This window comes from Canis lupus, chromosome 13, assembly GCF_048164855.1.
Source record: "Canis lupus baileyi chromosome 13, mCanLup2.hap1, whole genome shotgun sequence".
NCBI classification, from domain to species: Eukaryota; Metazoa; Chordata; class Mammalia; order Carnivora; family Canidae; genus Canis; species Canis lupus.
Window position 1 is genome coordinate 24,605,945 of NC_132850.1, and position 14,418 is coordinate 24,620,362.

The window sequence follows — 14,418 nt, forward strand, 5'->3', positions numbered from 1 at the left end:
CTGTGTTTCTCACCATTGGCAATTCACTCCGTTTTAATCCGAGATGATCTGGCGGTGGTGCAGACGCCTAGGCTGTCCTTTCATGTTGAAATGGGACAGTCAGTGTCTAGGGCTGGTGGCTGGGGCCAGGTTCTGGGTGTATGTACTCATGTATAAAGGATCAGTGGGGCTAAAGAATGTCTCTCTCTTTGTGTTAGGTTTCTCTGTTAAAATAATTGTCCTATAGAGAGATGTGCTTTCCAAGTACTTTTACAGAAACAATATCCCTAGTGGTTAAATTAACATAAGGTTATTATGCTGCCCCAAGTAAGCAATTACCCAATTTGGAGGGTTTCCTGGAACAGTCAGTTGATACCGCTCAAGGCCAAGTATCTGTAATTTAGATGAGATGTCCCTGTGTGAATAAAGCAATATGATGCCCTCTTAAAAATGCTTAAAGCCTTCTCTGTTTGTGTGCAATAGTAGTCTTTTGAGCTAGTCACTGTTTTTACTGAGCTTTTACCTCATGAGACTTTTTCTTATTTGTGTTAATGTGTCAGAAGAGTACTACTTCAGTTCACATTCATTCACACTGGCAGGCATTTATTTAAAAATAATTATTGAGCATTTGCTGTGTGCCATTAATGAGCTAGCACGTGGTCTCTGCCCACAGGAAACAGCCTCTAGTAAAGGTACAAGAATTACTCCAATAAGCACGCAGACATGTATAATTGGAGATTCATCACATTTGCCTTTGAGTCAGAAAGCCTGGGTTGCAGTCGGCCACATGTTAGTTTTGTAATTCTGGGGAGTCATTTGACTTCTCTGAGGCTCATTTCTCATCTATAACATGAGAATAACAGTGTTATTAAGGGATAGTGTGTGGATTAAATGATTTGATATATATAAATTACCAGACGCAGAACCTGGCATATTGGTGATTAACAAAATATTCCTTTTCCTATTTCACAACCTCTTTTTCTTCTTATTTCGGGTTTTCCTTAAAGACAACATAAACTTGACATCCAGAGATGAAAAAAACCCTGTTTTCTTTGATACCATCCTTCCTCCTACTTCCAGTTCCTTTTTGATTTGTTTCTACAATAGTTCCTCTTCCGCTGTATTTTCATTACTTACTTTGCTCTTCTTGGCTAGTCAGTAGATGCTAACTGATTCCATTTCCTCATTTGCCTCTCAGGTCTGACCTGGAATCCATTTCTAAGCAGGGCATTCTCCAGCTCTAGACCTTGAAATGGCCTGCCCTTCCCTAACAAGGCATTCCAGGATTTTGGATAAGGCTTGCATTGGTCTCTGTTGTCTTGGCTCCTGTTCCGCTCCACCCCAACCTCTCCTGCTTCAGCAGCATGAATGCACTTGTACTTCTAAAACAGAAACTGAGCTTTGCCTAATTTTTGTATTCATCTCACTTGCCATTGCCACTAAAAACTAATACCTCCATTAATTTTCATTGCCTCCCCGCTCAGCTACCTTCACTTTCCATCCTTTTAATAAAAGCCAGTGGAAAGATTGGCACAAGCTAAAGAAAAGCCAGAGCATCCCCCCATCTTTATAACCTCACTTCTCAGCCATGTTGTCTGAACTCCAGGTTCTCTTCTCCCTTATACACCTGCATCCACTGCAGTGGCCCCAGTGCTCCTCTCTGTACCTGAATTGCTCTCCCCAAAGATCACCAATACCTACTTGTTCCTTAATTCAATGGAATGACCTGAAGTCCTTACCCCATTTGATCTCTCTTCGGTATTTGATGCCGGGGACCACCTCTGCCTCCTTGCAGTTCCCTACCGCTGCATTGTCCAATATGGTAGTTTGTAGCCTCGTGTCGCTATTTAAATTTAAGTCTAATTAGAATTAAGTAAAATTTAAAATTTATTTCTGCAGTGACATTTGGCAAATGTGGCTATTGAGCGCCTGAAAGGTGGCTAGTATGATTGAAGAATTAAATTTTGAATTATACTTATTTTTAATTAATTAAAATTTAAATTTAGCCTGCTACCTGTGGCTATACTGTTGATCAGTGAAGAGACAGACTATTTCCATCACCACAGAAATTTCTATTGTACAAGGCCTCCCTAGAGACGGGATTGGCACAGTTTTTCTTTAAGAGGCCAACTAGTGAATATTTTTGGTTGTGTGGGCCAGCTGGGCTACATTGCAAGCACCAGTTCTGCTGTTATCAAGCAAAAGCAGCCACAGAGAATACATAAACAATTGAGTGTGGCAATAAAACTTTATTTACACAGATTGTGGCCCACATTTGGCATGTGACTATAGTTTGCTGATTCCTCTTGAGCCCTGGTTGCTTTGATATGCATTCTTTTCATCCTCTTCCTCTTTTTTCTCTAAAAGTCTCTTTTTCCAGTCTTTCATATTTCTCAGACCCCTCCCTGCCTTCCGTCTCTATCGCCACGACACTGTTATTACAAGTAACCTTGCTACAGTCACCCTCCCCTTGTGTCCTATTTCACCCCATCATACCCATTGCCACAAAACTGTGCTTTCATAACTTATCTAAGCCAGTTTCCCCACTTGTAAGTGTGTATAATAGTAATTGTGTGAGAGGGTTATTGAAAGGAGTCAATGTGTATAAAATTGTGCTTGTGGAGGATACAGAGTACTTTCATATTAACTCCTCAACACAGAATAAATGGTTGTGACTTGGAGCCTGTTTGAAGTCCACAAGTGTGGACCTTGGGTAAGCTGCTTAACCTCTCTGTGCCTCAGTTTCCTCATCTGTAAGATGAGGATGATATTAGTGTATATACAGAGTCAATATGACAATTGAATGGATTTGTGTTTACTATTTGCAGTATTGTCATGGAACAGAGTAAATGCTATGTTGTTGGTTTTTGTTTTGTTTTTGTGGTTTTATAGATGGAGGAAGGAAAACCTAGGCATGCTAATTTGCCTGCAGTCCTACAACTAGTACTTGTCATGCCTGAAATTTGAACTCTGGTTTTTTGACCTCAAAGTTCAGACCTTTACAACAACTATACTATAGTCCTTTCAACATCCACCAGTTCCTAACCACATTCCCCTTGCTGGAATTCTCTCTTTAATGTACTTTCATCCTACTTAGTTTCTACATCTGCTAGGAAATTTGCCACATTTTGCTTCCTATTATAGTTATCGCAAATCATTCTGGCTTTTAGAGTGGTGGACATGTTCGCAATTATATTTTTCCCCTTTTCTTTACAGTCTCAGGTCTAGCCAATAACAAATTATTGTTAAATTTGTTGGATAAGGGATGCCTGGGTGGCTCAGCAGTTGAGTGTCTTCCGCTCAGGACTTGATTCCAGAGTCCTGGGATCAAGTCCCGTGTCAGGCTACCCTGTGTGGAGCCTGCTTCTCCTTCTGCCTCTGTCTCTGCCTCTCTCTGTGTGTCTCTCATGAATAAATAAATACAATATTTAAATAAAATAAAATAAATTTGCTGAATAAAAACCTTTTGAAGAGAAAATAATTATTGATAGCTAACATTGGTGGTTATAATCTGCCAAAGTCTGCCTATAAGATAATGAATTATTTCCTATCATGGTTTTACATTCCTCATTATTTTAGTTATACATTTAGTATTTTAGTATGTAGATAGCCAAATATAACCATCATCTTTGAATTTTTTTCAATATGTTATACTTGAGTTTATTTAACTTTTGAAAAAGAGCTTGAACTTTTTTCTGAAATTGTGCCAAAATAAAGACACAAATAGGTGGTCATCAAGGAAGGAAAATGTAGTATGACAAATCCAAGGAAGGGAGCTCCTAGGTAAATTATAAGTTAGGCTTTCCAGTTATTTAATGGCAAATGTCCATCCAGTACAGAAATCAAAAGCTGGGACTACAGAGAGGTTTGCAGCATTGTGACTACCAAATATAGTTGTGCTAGAGGAAGCTTTCACAGTGATTTCTTATAGATTGAAATATGGTAGTTTGTGGAAGAATTTCATAGGTGACACTATTGAAAATACAATGAATTTTATTCTTGAAATAGGAAGGAGTGGAGAAATTGAAAAGAACATTTTAAACTTTACCAATTCCACTTTCTGTATCTGGGTAATCAAAATCACAGAGTAAATGCTATCAATTTATTCCTCTGAAAGAAGTCTTTTTTTTTATTTTTCTTTTTAGTGCCTGAGTTTTATTTCCTTTTATTATTTTGAAAACCAACTTAATAAATACGTGCCCAAATAACAAAATTTTAGCTCTCAACAAAGAGAAGGTTGGTAATCCTGAGAATTGATGGGAAAGAAGAATCTTGTGAACGTTTGGCACTAGTTTCTCTTGGTACCTAGAGATCAAGACTGTGGAACTTGTCAACCTTTTAAAAATCCTTCAGATATCTACCTGCGTTCATCCACTCAGCCCAGTGTGTGAGCCAAGCACACACCCCAGTTTAACTCATTTGATAAACAAGGTCAATGTGAAATACAGGGTGGGCCAATGTCAGATATTAGAAAGACAGGATTCAGGGGAGGCTAAGTGGAAGAAGAGAAGTCAGAGTCAAAGAAGTTTCTCTCTGAAGAGCTGAGGCCAAGTTTTTATGCTGATGCAAACTAGCAGAGGTTAATGAGGGGAAGAAATGACACATAAGGAAGTCTAGAAAGAATTTCAAGAGCTTTCTTCTTTTTTTTTTTTAAGATTTTATTTATTTATTCATGAGAGACACAGAGAGAGAGGCAGAGACACAGGCAGAGGGAGAAGCAGACTCCATGCAGGGAGCCCGATGTGGGACTCGATCCCAGGACCCCAGGATCACTCCTTGACCTGAAGTCAGATGCTCAACAGCTGAGCCACCCAGGCATCCCCAAGAGCTTTCTTCTTAATGGAGCTCCTTCTGAAGACTCTCAGCTCCACCTCTGTGAGCTCAGACACTGATGATGGTACATGGTGACTTCTTTTCAGGGACATCGAACATTCCTATAGTGGCTACATAATTATACCAGCTGACATTACCCTGGTTTTGTTTGCCCTGGAATGTATTCCTCTGTCTCTTAAACTGTGAAATATGACAATTTTAAATTTTGTTTGAATTTGCTAAAAGTGATGGGTCTGAGAACTTTTCTATCAGTCAGGATAGACCAGGTTGTGCTGCAGGAATAAACAGCCCTCAAATATCCCTAGTTTAAAATAGTCCAAGTGGATCTCATTCATGTAATTTTATCTTTTGTTACCCAGGAGATTTGTTCATGTGATCTGTCCTCACTCAAGAATACAGGTTGATAGTGCAGTCACCATTTGGAATGTCACTGGTCCAAAAATTTGGTGGCCCAAGTTTTAGTTTCTTAAAACCAAGTTTAGATGTTGTCACAAATATACGAAATATTCCTTTTCACCAGAAGAAAATTGAAAAGAGATATTTTTATTTAATTATTTTTTAAATCAGCGGTAGGTAGGATGATATGGAGTTAATGATTCAGTCAAACCAAGAGCCAAGCAATCTTCTGTTAAAATTATACTTTTATTTAAACATATTTAAATCATCTATTTACTACATAAATGCATGTTAGTAAAAAATCAAACCACACAGTATTTATTATAGAAAAATATATACTATCCCTTTCATACTGCCCCATTTTACCACTATTAAGATTTTCTAGAATACTGCTCTAGACTCTTTCTTGTGCTTTTGTGCAGCACGGAGATAAACCTACAAGCACCTTGCTCTGACAAAATGAAAAGTACTGTATATCTTTATATCAATCCAGTGGGAGAAAAATGACATCTCATTATTTTAATGTTCATTTTCCTCATCATCAGTGAGGCTGAGCATCACATCTTTTTGTTTATTGGCCATTATCATTTTTTTCCCTTTATGGATAGTGTGCTGTGAGTGAGATTCTTTACCTACTAGATTTTACATTTTTTTCATATTGATTTTCAGGTATACTTTATATATTGTTGAAGTTAGAAATATGTTTTCCCGTTGTTATTTATGTTTGAAGTATGCCTTTCCCACTTCTCAGCTTTATACTGTCCTCTATTTTATATATATGTATATATTCATACACACATACATGAACACCTACATGCACACACGTACACACATACATTCATCTGAGTGTCCAGGTTCAGGTAGCTAACTGGAGTGCATTTCAGAATCCAGATCTTAGCTTATGTGTCAGTGAATACCAATTTTTAGTACTAGAGTCCTGTGATTGAGAGAAAAGAAAGGATTTCCAGGTGGCAATCGTATGTAGGGTTTCTAGGCCTTCTGGAAGTTATATGGGATGTGGTTCTGTTCTACAAGTCTTAAATATTTTAGAGGTTCATCCATGTAGAAACTCTCCCTATTTCAGAAAGTTAGACTGGGCTGGTGAAAGCTTGTGTGATGTGTATATAAGTGTGAGTATATGTGTCTGGCTTATGTCTTAATTATTCATCCAAACACCAATGGCCCATTTTTTATTCCTACCTGCCTCTGATAGTGAAGCTATTTCAGAGTTGTTGAGAGCCTTTTGGTGAGCTTTTTAATTATCTGATTAGGATGTATAGTTCCCCATAAATGTATTCTATGGTATGGTTGTATGATTTTTTTCTACACATGGTTTTCTTTCTTTTATTCTAATTTGACAGTATATAAGATGTCATGGAAATCTTTCTGTATCGGTACACTTGGATCTACCATGGTTTTCGTGACTTCTGGGTTTAGCAGCCATTCTGTTTCTGTTTGCTTTATATTGTCCAAAATTTGCTGCTGCCCTGATCTGGTGCTAGCACCATTTCTAGTGGTTCTGCTATTACTGTCAATTTAATTTCAGGCTTATGTATTTTTCTGTTATTCAAGTGAGGTGTAGGGTACATTCAGATTTTTAAAAAATTTTCTGCAGAAAGAATCCCGGGCTGAGATGGGTAGAGTACAGAATATGAAGTTTTCTCCTTTCTTTTTTCAACAGAACCAGAAGCTGACTGAGTTCTTTTTGTTTTCGTTTTTTAAGATTTTATTTGTTTATCCATGAAAGACACAGTGAGGCAAGGACATAGGCAGAGGGAGAAGCAGGCTTCTCACAGGGAGCCTGATATGGGACTTGATCCCAGGACCCCAAGGTCACGACCTGAGGCAAAGGTAGATGCTCAACCACTGAGCCACCCAAGCGCCCCAAAAGTTGACTGACCTTAAAGAGAGAATTATTTGCAAGACTCTACCAACAGAACATTGTAGTAGTTGTATCCAGAAACTACATAGCCCTGGCAAAGATTCTGATATATATGTGGGAATATGTATGCACAATATATATGGGAAGAATGGAGCATCACAAAAGAATGACACTAAGCATTGTCAAAAATCTATAGTTGTACAAAAATTGATGCTTGTAAAATGGACTATGGCTAAATAAACTAATATAATTGTACCATTACATCGTTATGTGTGTGTATCTACCTATATATTTATACACACACACGTATATCATACAAAATGTATATGTAGTATATACTATATAACATATATGTATTTTATACACATATGAATAAGTTATTGGCATATGTCAAGGATCAGTCTAAAAAATAAAACCAGAATAAAACCAGAAGAGAGTATTACGAATTTTCTTAAGGAAAAAATTGCAAAGGAAAATGATGAGTGAGTTTATTTGACTACATGCAAATTTCAGATATTTCTATGTCAGGAAACACCATGAATTTAAATTAGTGAATAACTTGAGAGAATAATTTGTAAAATGTCAGATTTAAGTTCAACATTCAACATAAAGAACTTTTAAGACTTGCTAAGACATTGTACTTAATACCAGTAGTCAAACCAAAATTAAAACTATTTTTCACTTCTCAAACCGAAGAAAATTGAAAATAATCTGTATTTGGAGGATTCTGATAAAGTGGAATTTCAGGTATTGCTGATTGTAATATAAATTGATTCAATATTTCCAGAAGGAATTTAATTATTTGATGTATGTATTTGATTGTGGGCATCTTGCCTGCAAATGTAATAAAAACAATTTAACCAATATTTCTCTATAAGAAACATCATTCCAGGATCATTTAAAATAATGACAGCATGAAAGGCAATTTGCAACAGTACAGGGTTAACTTTATTATTGAATAGCCATTGAATGGAATATTATGCCATCATTAGATGTGTTTTTTTTTTAAATTTTTTGAGCACTTGGATAAAAGCTAATACTGGAATCTTAAACATAGAGGCAAAATATTTACATATATAAAAAATAAAATACTCAGGGTATATTTTCTCAGTTGTCTACAGTGGGCATTAGTTATTTAATAATCTGGGGAGACAACCCATTTAAAACCTGCTCATGAATTTAGAAGGGACAGTGACGAGACAGCACATAGAAGGCATTCAATTGACCTTTACTGAAATGATTTGATTTAGAATGAAATAAGAATCTTGTCATAGTAGAATAATCAAATCTTTGGGCCAGGAGGCTGTTTGTGGGTCACCTGGTCCAGTCAGCCACAGTAAACCCATCTTTAAGTTTAGCCCATTTATATTGGTATATTCATTAACTTACCACCTCTGGAGCCATGCCAATTTGTTATCTCCTGCAACAGTTCTTGTTTGACACTGCTTTCAGGCCTTGCCATTTATTTCCTTTCTGTCTGGCCTAAAGGGTACCCTGAAAATTCTTTAAATATCTTTTAAGGGTATCCTTAAAAAAGAAAACCCTAGGATAACTTAAATATGAAACTACTATATATTTTCAAATGATTGAAAAATAATCTAAAGTTCTTTGAAAAAAAATAAAGTTCTTTGAATATTGACTGTAGAGTTCGTGACGTTTAAGGGTTTGGTTCTCTAATTAGGCTGCCTTGAGCAAGTTACTGTCTGATAAATTTCCTCGCAGGTAAAATGGGGTTTATAATAGTACCTACTTCATGAGGCGGGGTTGTTGTTTGATTAAATGAACTAATACACATGAAATGTTGGCTTAGAATAAGGGATCAATAAATGTTATATATAAAAATTAGTGAAAGGGAATAAAGGGAAAGGAGAGAAAATGAATGAAAATATCAGTGAGGGTGACAAAACATGAGAGACACCTAACTCTGGGAAATGAACAAGGGGTAGTGGAAGGGGAGGTGGGCGGGGGGTTGGGGTGACTGGGTGATGGGCAATGAGGGGGGCACTTGGTGGGATGAGCCCTGGGTGTTATGCTATATGTTGGCAAATTGAACTTCAATAAAAAAAAATTAAAAAAAATTAAAATGAAAATGTCTGGATTCAGGACAAGATGGAGAAATGTACTTTCCCCTATTCATCCTGTTAAAAACAGAGGAAAACCTAGGTCATTATATATAAAACCCACATAAGAAGACTCTGAAAGGTAGAGAGAACAAACCAAATCATCTAGGAACTTTGAGACATGAGAAATGACGTGGTAATGAGTTCCTTGGGTTTACTTTTTGTCCTATATATCCTGGATTGAGTGCTGGAGAAGCAGGCACCCAGAAATGCCAATAGGTACAGGAAAAAAAAAAGAACAAGCCCCCCAAAAAGCCTGTCTCTGGATTTTAGATAGTAACCACCCTAACCCAGCTAAACACTAGAGAAAAAGCTATAACCCCGATCGCATCCTTACCCGTGAAAACCTGGTGCAGAGTGTAGACTTGTGCTCTAGCCAGCCACCGCAAGCACTGCCACCTGCCCTGGTGACGTCAGAGGTTATATTGCGAGTCAGACCTTTCATTCTGGCTGAGGTAGAGAGGTTAGGAGGCTCTTCCACTGGCAGTGTCAGGGGAGACCACATGGGGACAGTAAAACGATGCCTCCTCTCAGCCAGGATAGTGTCATAGAAGCCTAGGGGGATCCTGAACTTTCACCCTAATCCAGCAGTAATGAGATACCCCTCACCCCCACCTGTGTCAAAGGAGGCCATTAGGGAACCTGGGACTAATGCCTGCACCTGGTTGTAATGAGGCCTCCCTGTCCTCCACTGACACGGTGTTGGGGGAGGTCTGGAATACAAATAGGATCTTTAGATAAGCTCTCAGAGTCTCATAATAAAATACCCACAATGTCCAGGAGACAACCTCAGATTGCTTGCTATTCCGAAAGCCAGGAAAATCTTAACATGAGTGAGAAAAACAATCAATAGATGCCAGCACTGGGATGACACAGAGATTGCAGCTATGTGATGAGGACTGTAACACAGCCATCATGAAAGTGCTTCAACAGACCCTTATAAGCATTGTTAACACGATGTGATGAGGACTGTGGTGGAGACCTGTGCAGAGGCCTTTGGAACTGCTTAGGGAAGGGTGGGGGTAGAGGTAGAGGACAGCCAGGGAAAGAGCAGCTGACTGGATGCAAGAATTACACATTCTGTGATTCACTGAAGCTGGAACGTAGGAAGCTGGATGGGGAGAAATAAAGCTGAGATGAACGGGCTCTGCAAGCCATTGGAAGATGCACAGTGTTTATTTTTTTATTTTTATTTTTTATTTTTTTATTTTTTATTTTTTTTAGATACACAGTTTTTATTCCGAACTTCATGGAACCGTATTAAATAACTTGGAGCACTATTTGGTATGAGAAGATTTACATGGAGGGAAAACATTCTTTAAAAACTCCTTTTTTAAAAAAAAATTTGAGTATTGCTGATGCCCAGTATTGCATTCGAATCAGGTGTACAGCCTAGTGATTGAACTTCTCTATACATTATGCTGTGCTCACTGCCAGCGCAGTGCCATCTGTTACTGTAAAATGCCATTATAGCATCATTAACTCTATTCCCTATGCTGTGCCTTTCATCTTCGTGACTTATTCATTACAAAACTGGGAGCCTGTATCTCCTACTCCCCTTCACCCATTCCCCCACCTCCTTCCCTCTGGTAACCATCAGTTTGTTCTCTGTTTTTATGGTCCTGGTTCTCCTTTTTTTGTTCATTTATTAATTTGTTTTCTTTTTTTTTTAGGTTACACATATGAGTGAAATCATATGGAAATTGTCTTTCTCAGTCTGACTTATTGAGGAAAAACAATCTAATAGCATGGAGAAATGACTTGAGGGGATGGGCTGAGGCCTGGGGCAGGGAGATTAATTAGGAGGCAGTAATTAAAAAAAAAAAAAAAGGCAGTAATTCTGAACCAGGTTATCAAAGAGACAACTGAACACTTACAGAGCTTAATGTGATGTTACATATGGCCGATTGGATGTGGAAAATGAAGGATCAAATTGAACTCTGGGGTTTCTAATTCAGGTCCCTGTGTGCAAGGTTGTTCCTTGAAATATGGAAAACAGGAGAAGGGGAGGATTTGCATTTGGCATGGGGCAATGGGTTGAGGTGGGGTGAACTGACTATACGTGTTACTCTTTCCAAATAGAGATGTTGTTGGGGAGGAAATTTTTTTTACTCTATCCTTCTAGGTTCCTTTGGCTGATCTGTTAATTAAATTGACATAAAGTGAAATTAACAGGAGGAAAAACTAATTTTGAATGTATGAGAGCCTCACACAGACACGAGAGATTCAAAGATAGATCTATGGAGGCTGAGGTGAAGGGAGTAGGGGCCTAGAGCTTCACAAGGAAGGAAGACAACTCACAGGAAGATGGAAAGGCAAATATTTGTTTGCCACACAGATACCATGGGACACAGAGAGGAATTTAAACAAATGTGCCCTGCCGAGCCCTCCCCACAGCCTACCATGCCTCACCCATATTCTTTGTAGTTATCTTTGGTAATAGATCTTTTCCTAGACCAGGCCTTCTAACTAAATTCTTAGAGGCAGTTAAGGAGGGGAGGTTAAAGGTCTTCCTGAGTCTTTTGGGTGTTGATTGTCTTCTGCTCAAAATAAGCCACATGTCAAAGTAGCATGTTTGGGGAGGCTCATTCTGAAACCCTTCAATGTCCGGCAGACTGTTGGCTATGAGGGTATGGAGCTCAGAAAGGAGGTCAGGGCTGGAGCCGAAGATGGAAGTTGAAGCCATATGAGTATAAAGATTACCCAGGGAGTGTACGCTGCGTGAGCCAAGGAATGGATATAGGACCTTAGGAGTCATGGTCAAAGATTTGACAGAGGAAGAAGATCCCAGGAAAGATGTTGAGAAGGAATAAGAGGTAGGAGAACAGTCAGCGAATGATAAAGTGAATTCCTCATGTTCTTTAGTATTGAGAGGCTCCTTCTTTTTGCAATGTCATGAGCATAATTAATTATTGGGCACAAAGTGTGGTAGAGTAGAAGTTGTAGATAAAAAGAAAGAGAATAATGACAACTTCGAGAAGTGTTCCCGCAAGCCAGTATTCCAATATTCTGTTTCAGAAGCAGAAATAAAAGCCAAAAAAATATAAATAAATATTTTTGTGGGAAAATCCTATAAAACATCTTTCCTTATTTCTGCCACAAAATGTTGAGCAAACTATCTTTGTTTCTTGGCATATTAGCTAATTATGACCACAATGCTGCATATTAAGTAATCCTAAAAATGTCCAAATCCTAACATATTCAGCTGTTACATCCGTGTAGCTCTAGGTTGTCATGAGGTCAGATGATCTAGGATGGGCATGACTGGAAGCATGGCTCCAAGACATATATCTGACTGGGTTAGGTTCCCCTCTTCTTTTGGGCTCTACTGCCACCTGCAAATGTCTGGTTTGGGTACCAGGCTGCGGAGGAGCTGTAGTATCCAGGAAGCTCTTCTGGAGGAAGTAGAGGTGAAGGAGAGCAAGCCCAGTTGTGCAAGTGCTTGAAAAAGCCTCTGCTTGAATCATGTCTGCTGATTTACCAAAGCACAGTCCCATGGATGAGCCCAAATCAAGGGAAGTATTCTCTACTCATGGAGGGGGGGCAAGGGGAAGAGACAATACTTTTGCACAAACATTGAATTTGTCACACTTGGCGATTAAGAATCTTTACATCAGTTACTTTTTGTGCTGTGCTGTCAGGTAGTCATATACAGATTATTGAAGTGTATAGGGTCATGACCCTGATTAAGTGATCCCTCCTCCTGCCGAGTCCTGTGTGTGTAATTTCTTGATGCTGCCACTAAATCTATAGCTGCTTTTAATTCACTGCCTCATTTCCCAACAGGGCTTTTTGAGGGAAGACCTGAAGGTGATACTCAGCTCTCTGACATGACTTTTTCTTCTTGCGTCAATGTTTTTTCCCTGTTACTTTGCATTGTTATAATATTTGCTAGCCTGACACTGGGACAAATAGACCGTTACTGTACTTGAATACTTTATTTTAGTCCCTTCCTCCTAAAAATGTGACAAGTGCAAAGCTTTTTCTTTTGGAAAAATAAGATATATTTACCTTAAAAGGTATCTACATCTATCTACATGATGTCTGCATTTTCAAAGGAAGGCATTGATCAGTTAGAAGATGAAAAGCACTAAATTGGGAAGGTCTTTGAAAAAAATCTATTAAAATTTTATATGCATGCCCATTCTTTACTCAAATTATGAAACATCTTAAAGATGCAGAACAGAGCTTATTCTTTGTGCAACTGGAAACATCACACTTACTTAAAACAAAAATTATATATATAATGTCTTTAAAAAAAGAATTAAATTTTCCAATAAGTTTGTCTTTTCACAGCAGATACCCAGACTGAGTCATACATCTACCATTTGTTCTCTCAGCCTAATGCTTGCTTGGCCTGCACTGCTATTATATACAATTCATTTCATCCATGTAACATAGATGATTTTGGTGCTCTATACTTTAGTTTTGTCCTAAGCAATAAAATCCACAAAGTTGTCACCTTGAGCTGTGAGGTCTATTTTCCTAGTGCACACCAAAATAAATACATATTTATTAAGATAAAGATGTCCCTCCTGTACCATCTTAAATATCTACTTTGTAGACATCGTTACCTGGCATAGCATGCAAAGGGAAACTCTATTTTAAGGGCCGCGATGCCAAACTAGAAATCTAGAAACTAGTTACACTAATTTATAGTTAAATATAGTTAACTAGTATAAGTATAGTTAAATATGGAAACAAATATGGAAACTAGTTAAGAAACTAGTTAATATTTTGCAAAGAATTATTAACCTATACCTTTCAATTTTTCAGGTTTGTGGAAGGAATGCTTAACATTTGTTACAATGCCATCGATCGCCATATTGAAAATGGTCAAGGAGATAAGATTGCTATCATCTATGACAGTCCTGTTACAAATACTAAAGCAACTATTACCTACAAAGAAGTTCTGGAGCAGGTAATATCATAAACTTTCTATATGTGGTATTTGGGAATCATTCAGAAGTTACTTAAATAATATGCATTTGCATTGTGTAACCTTTATTTCACTTAATTCATTGACATACATTACTGTGGTTTCCTTTTGATGCACAATGGAAGAACTAGAGGCATGTTAACTCATGTAGATAGTTTTTTTCCCTTATATTTGTATGCTACACTACTGAAAGATACTCATTTTACGGGGAGAGGTTAGCAAGCCTCTAAAAATATGTTTAAATCCTCTCCAGGCCTGTGCTCCCACCC

At 38.0% G+C, this 14,418-nt stretch overlaps 1 protein-coding gene across 1 annotated transcript in view; it reads left to right on the forward strand.

Moving 5' to 3' along the window:
- ACSS3 (acyl-CoA synthetase short chain family member 3) overlaps nt 1-14,418 on the forward strand; it is a 142,226-nt gene that overhangs the window by 16,948 nt on the left and 110,860 nt on the right. Inside the window, exon 2 of the mRNA XM_072772926.1 lies at nt 13,987-14,131. Coding sequence (XP_072629027.1) covers nt 13,987-14,131 — 145 coding nt within the window. The remainder of the gene's footprint in view (nt 1-13,986; nt 14,132-14,418) is intronic.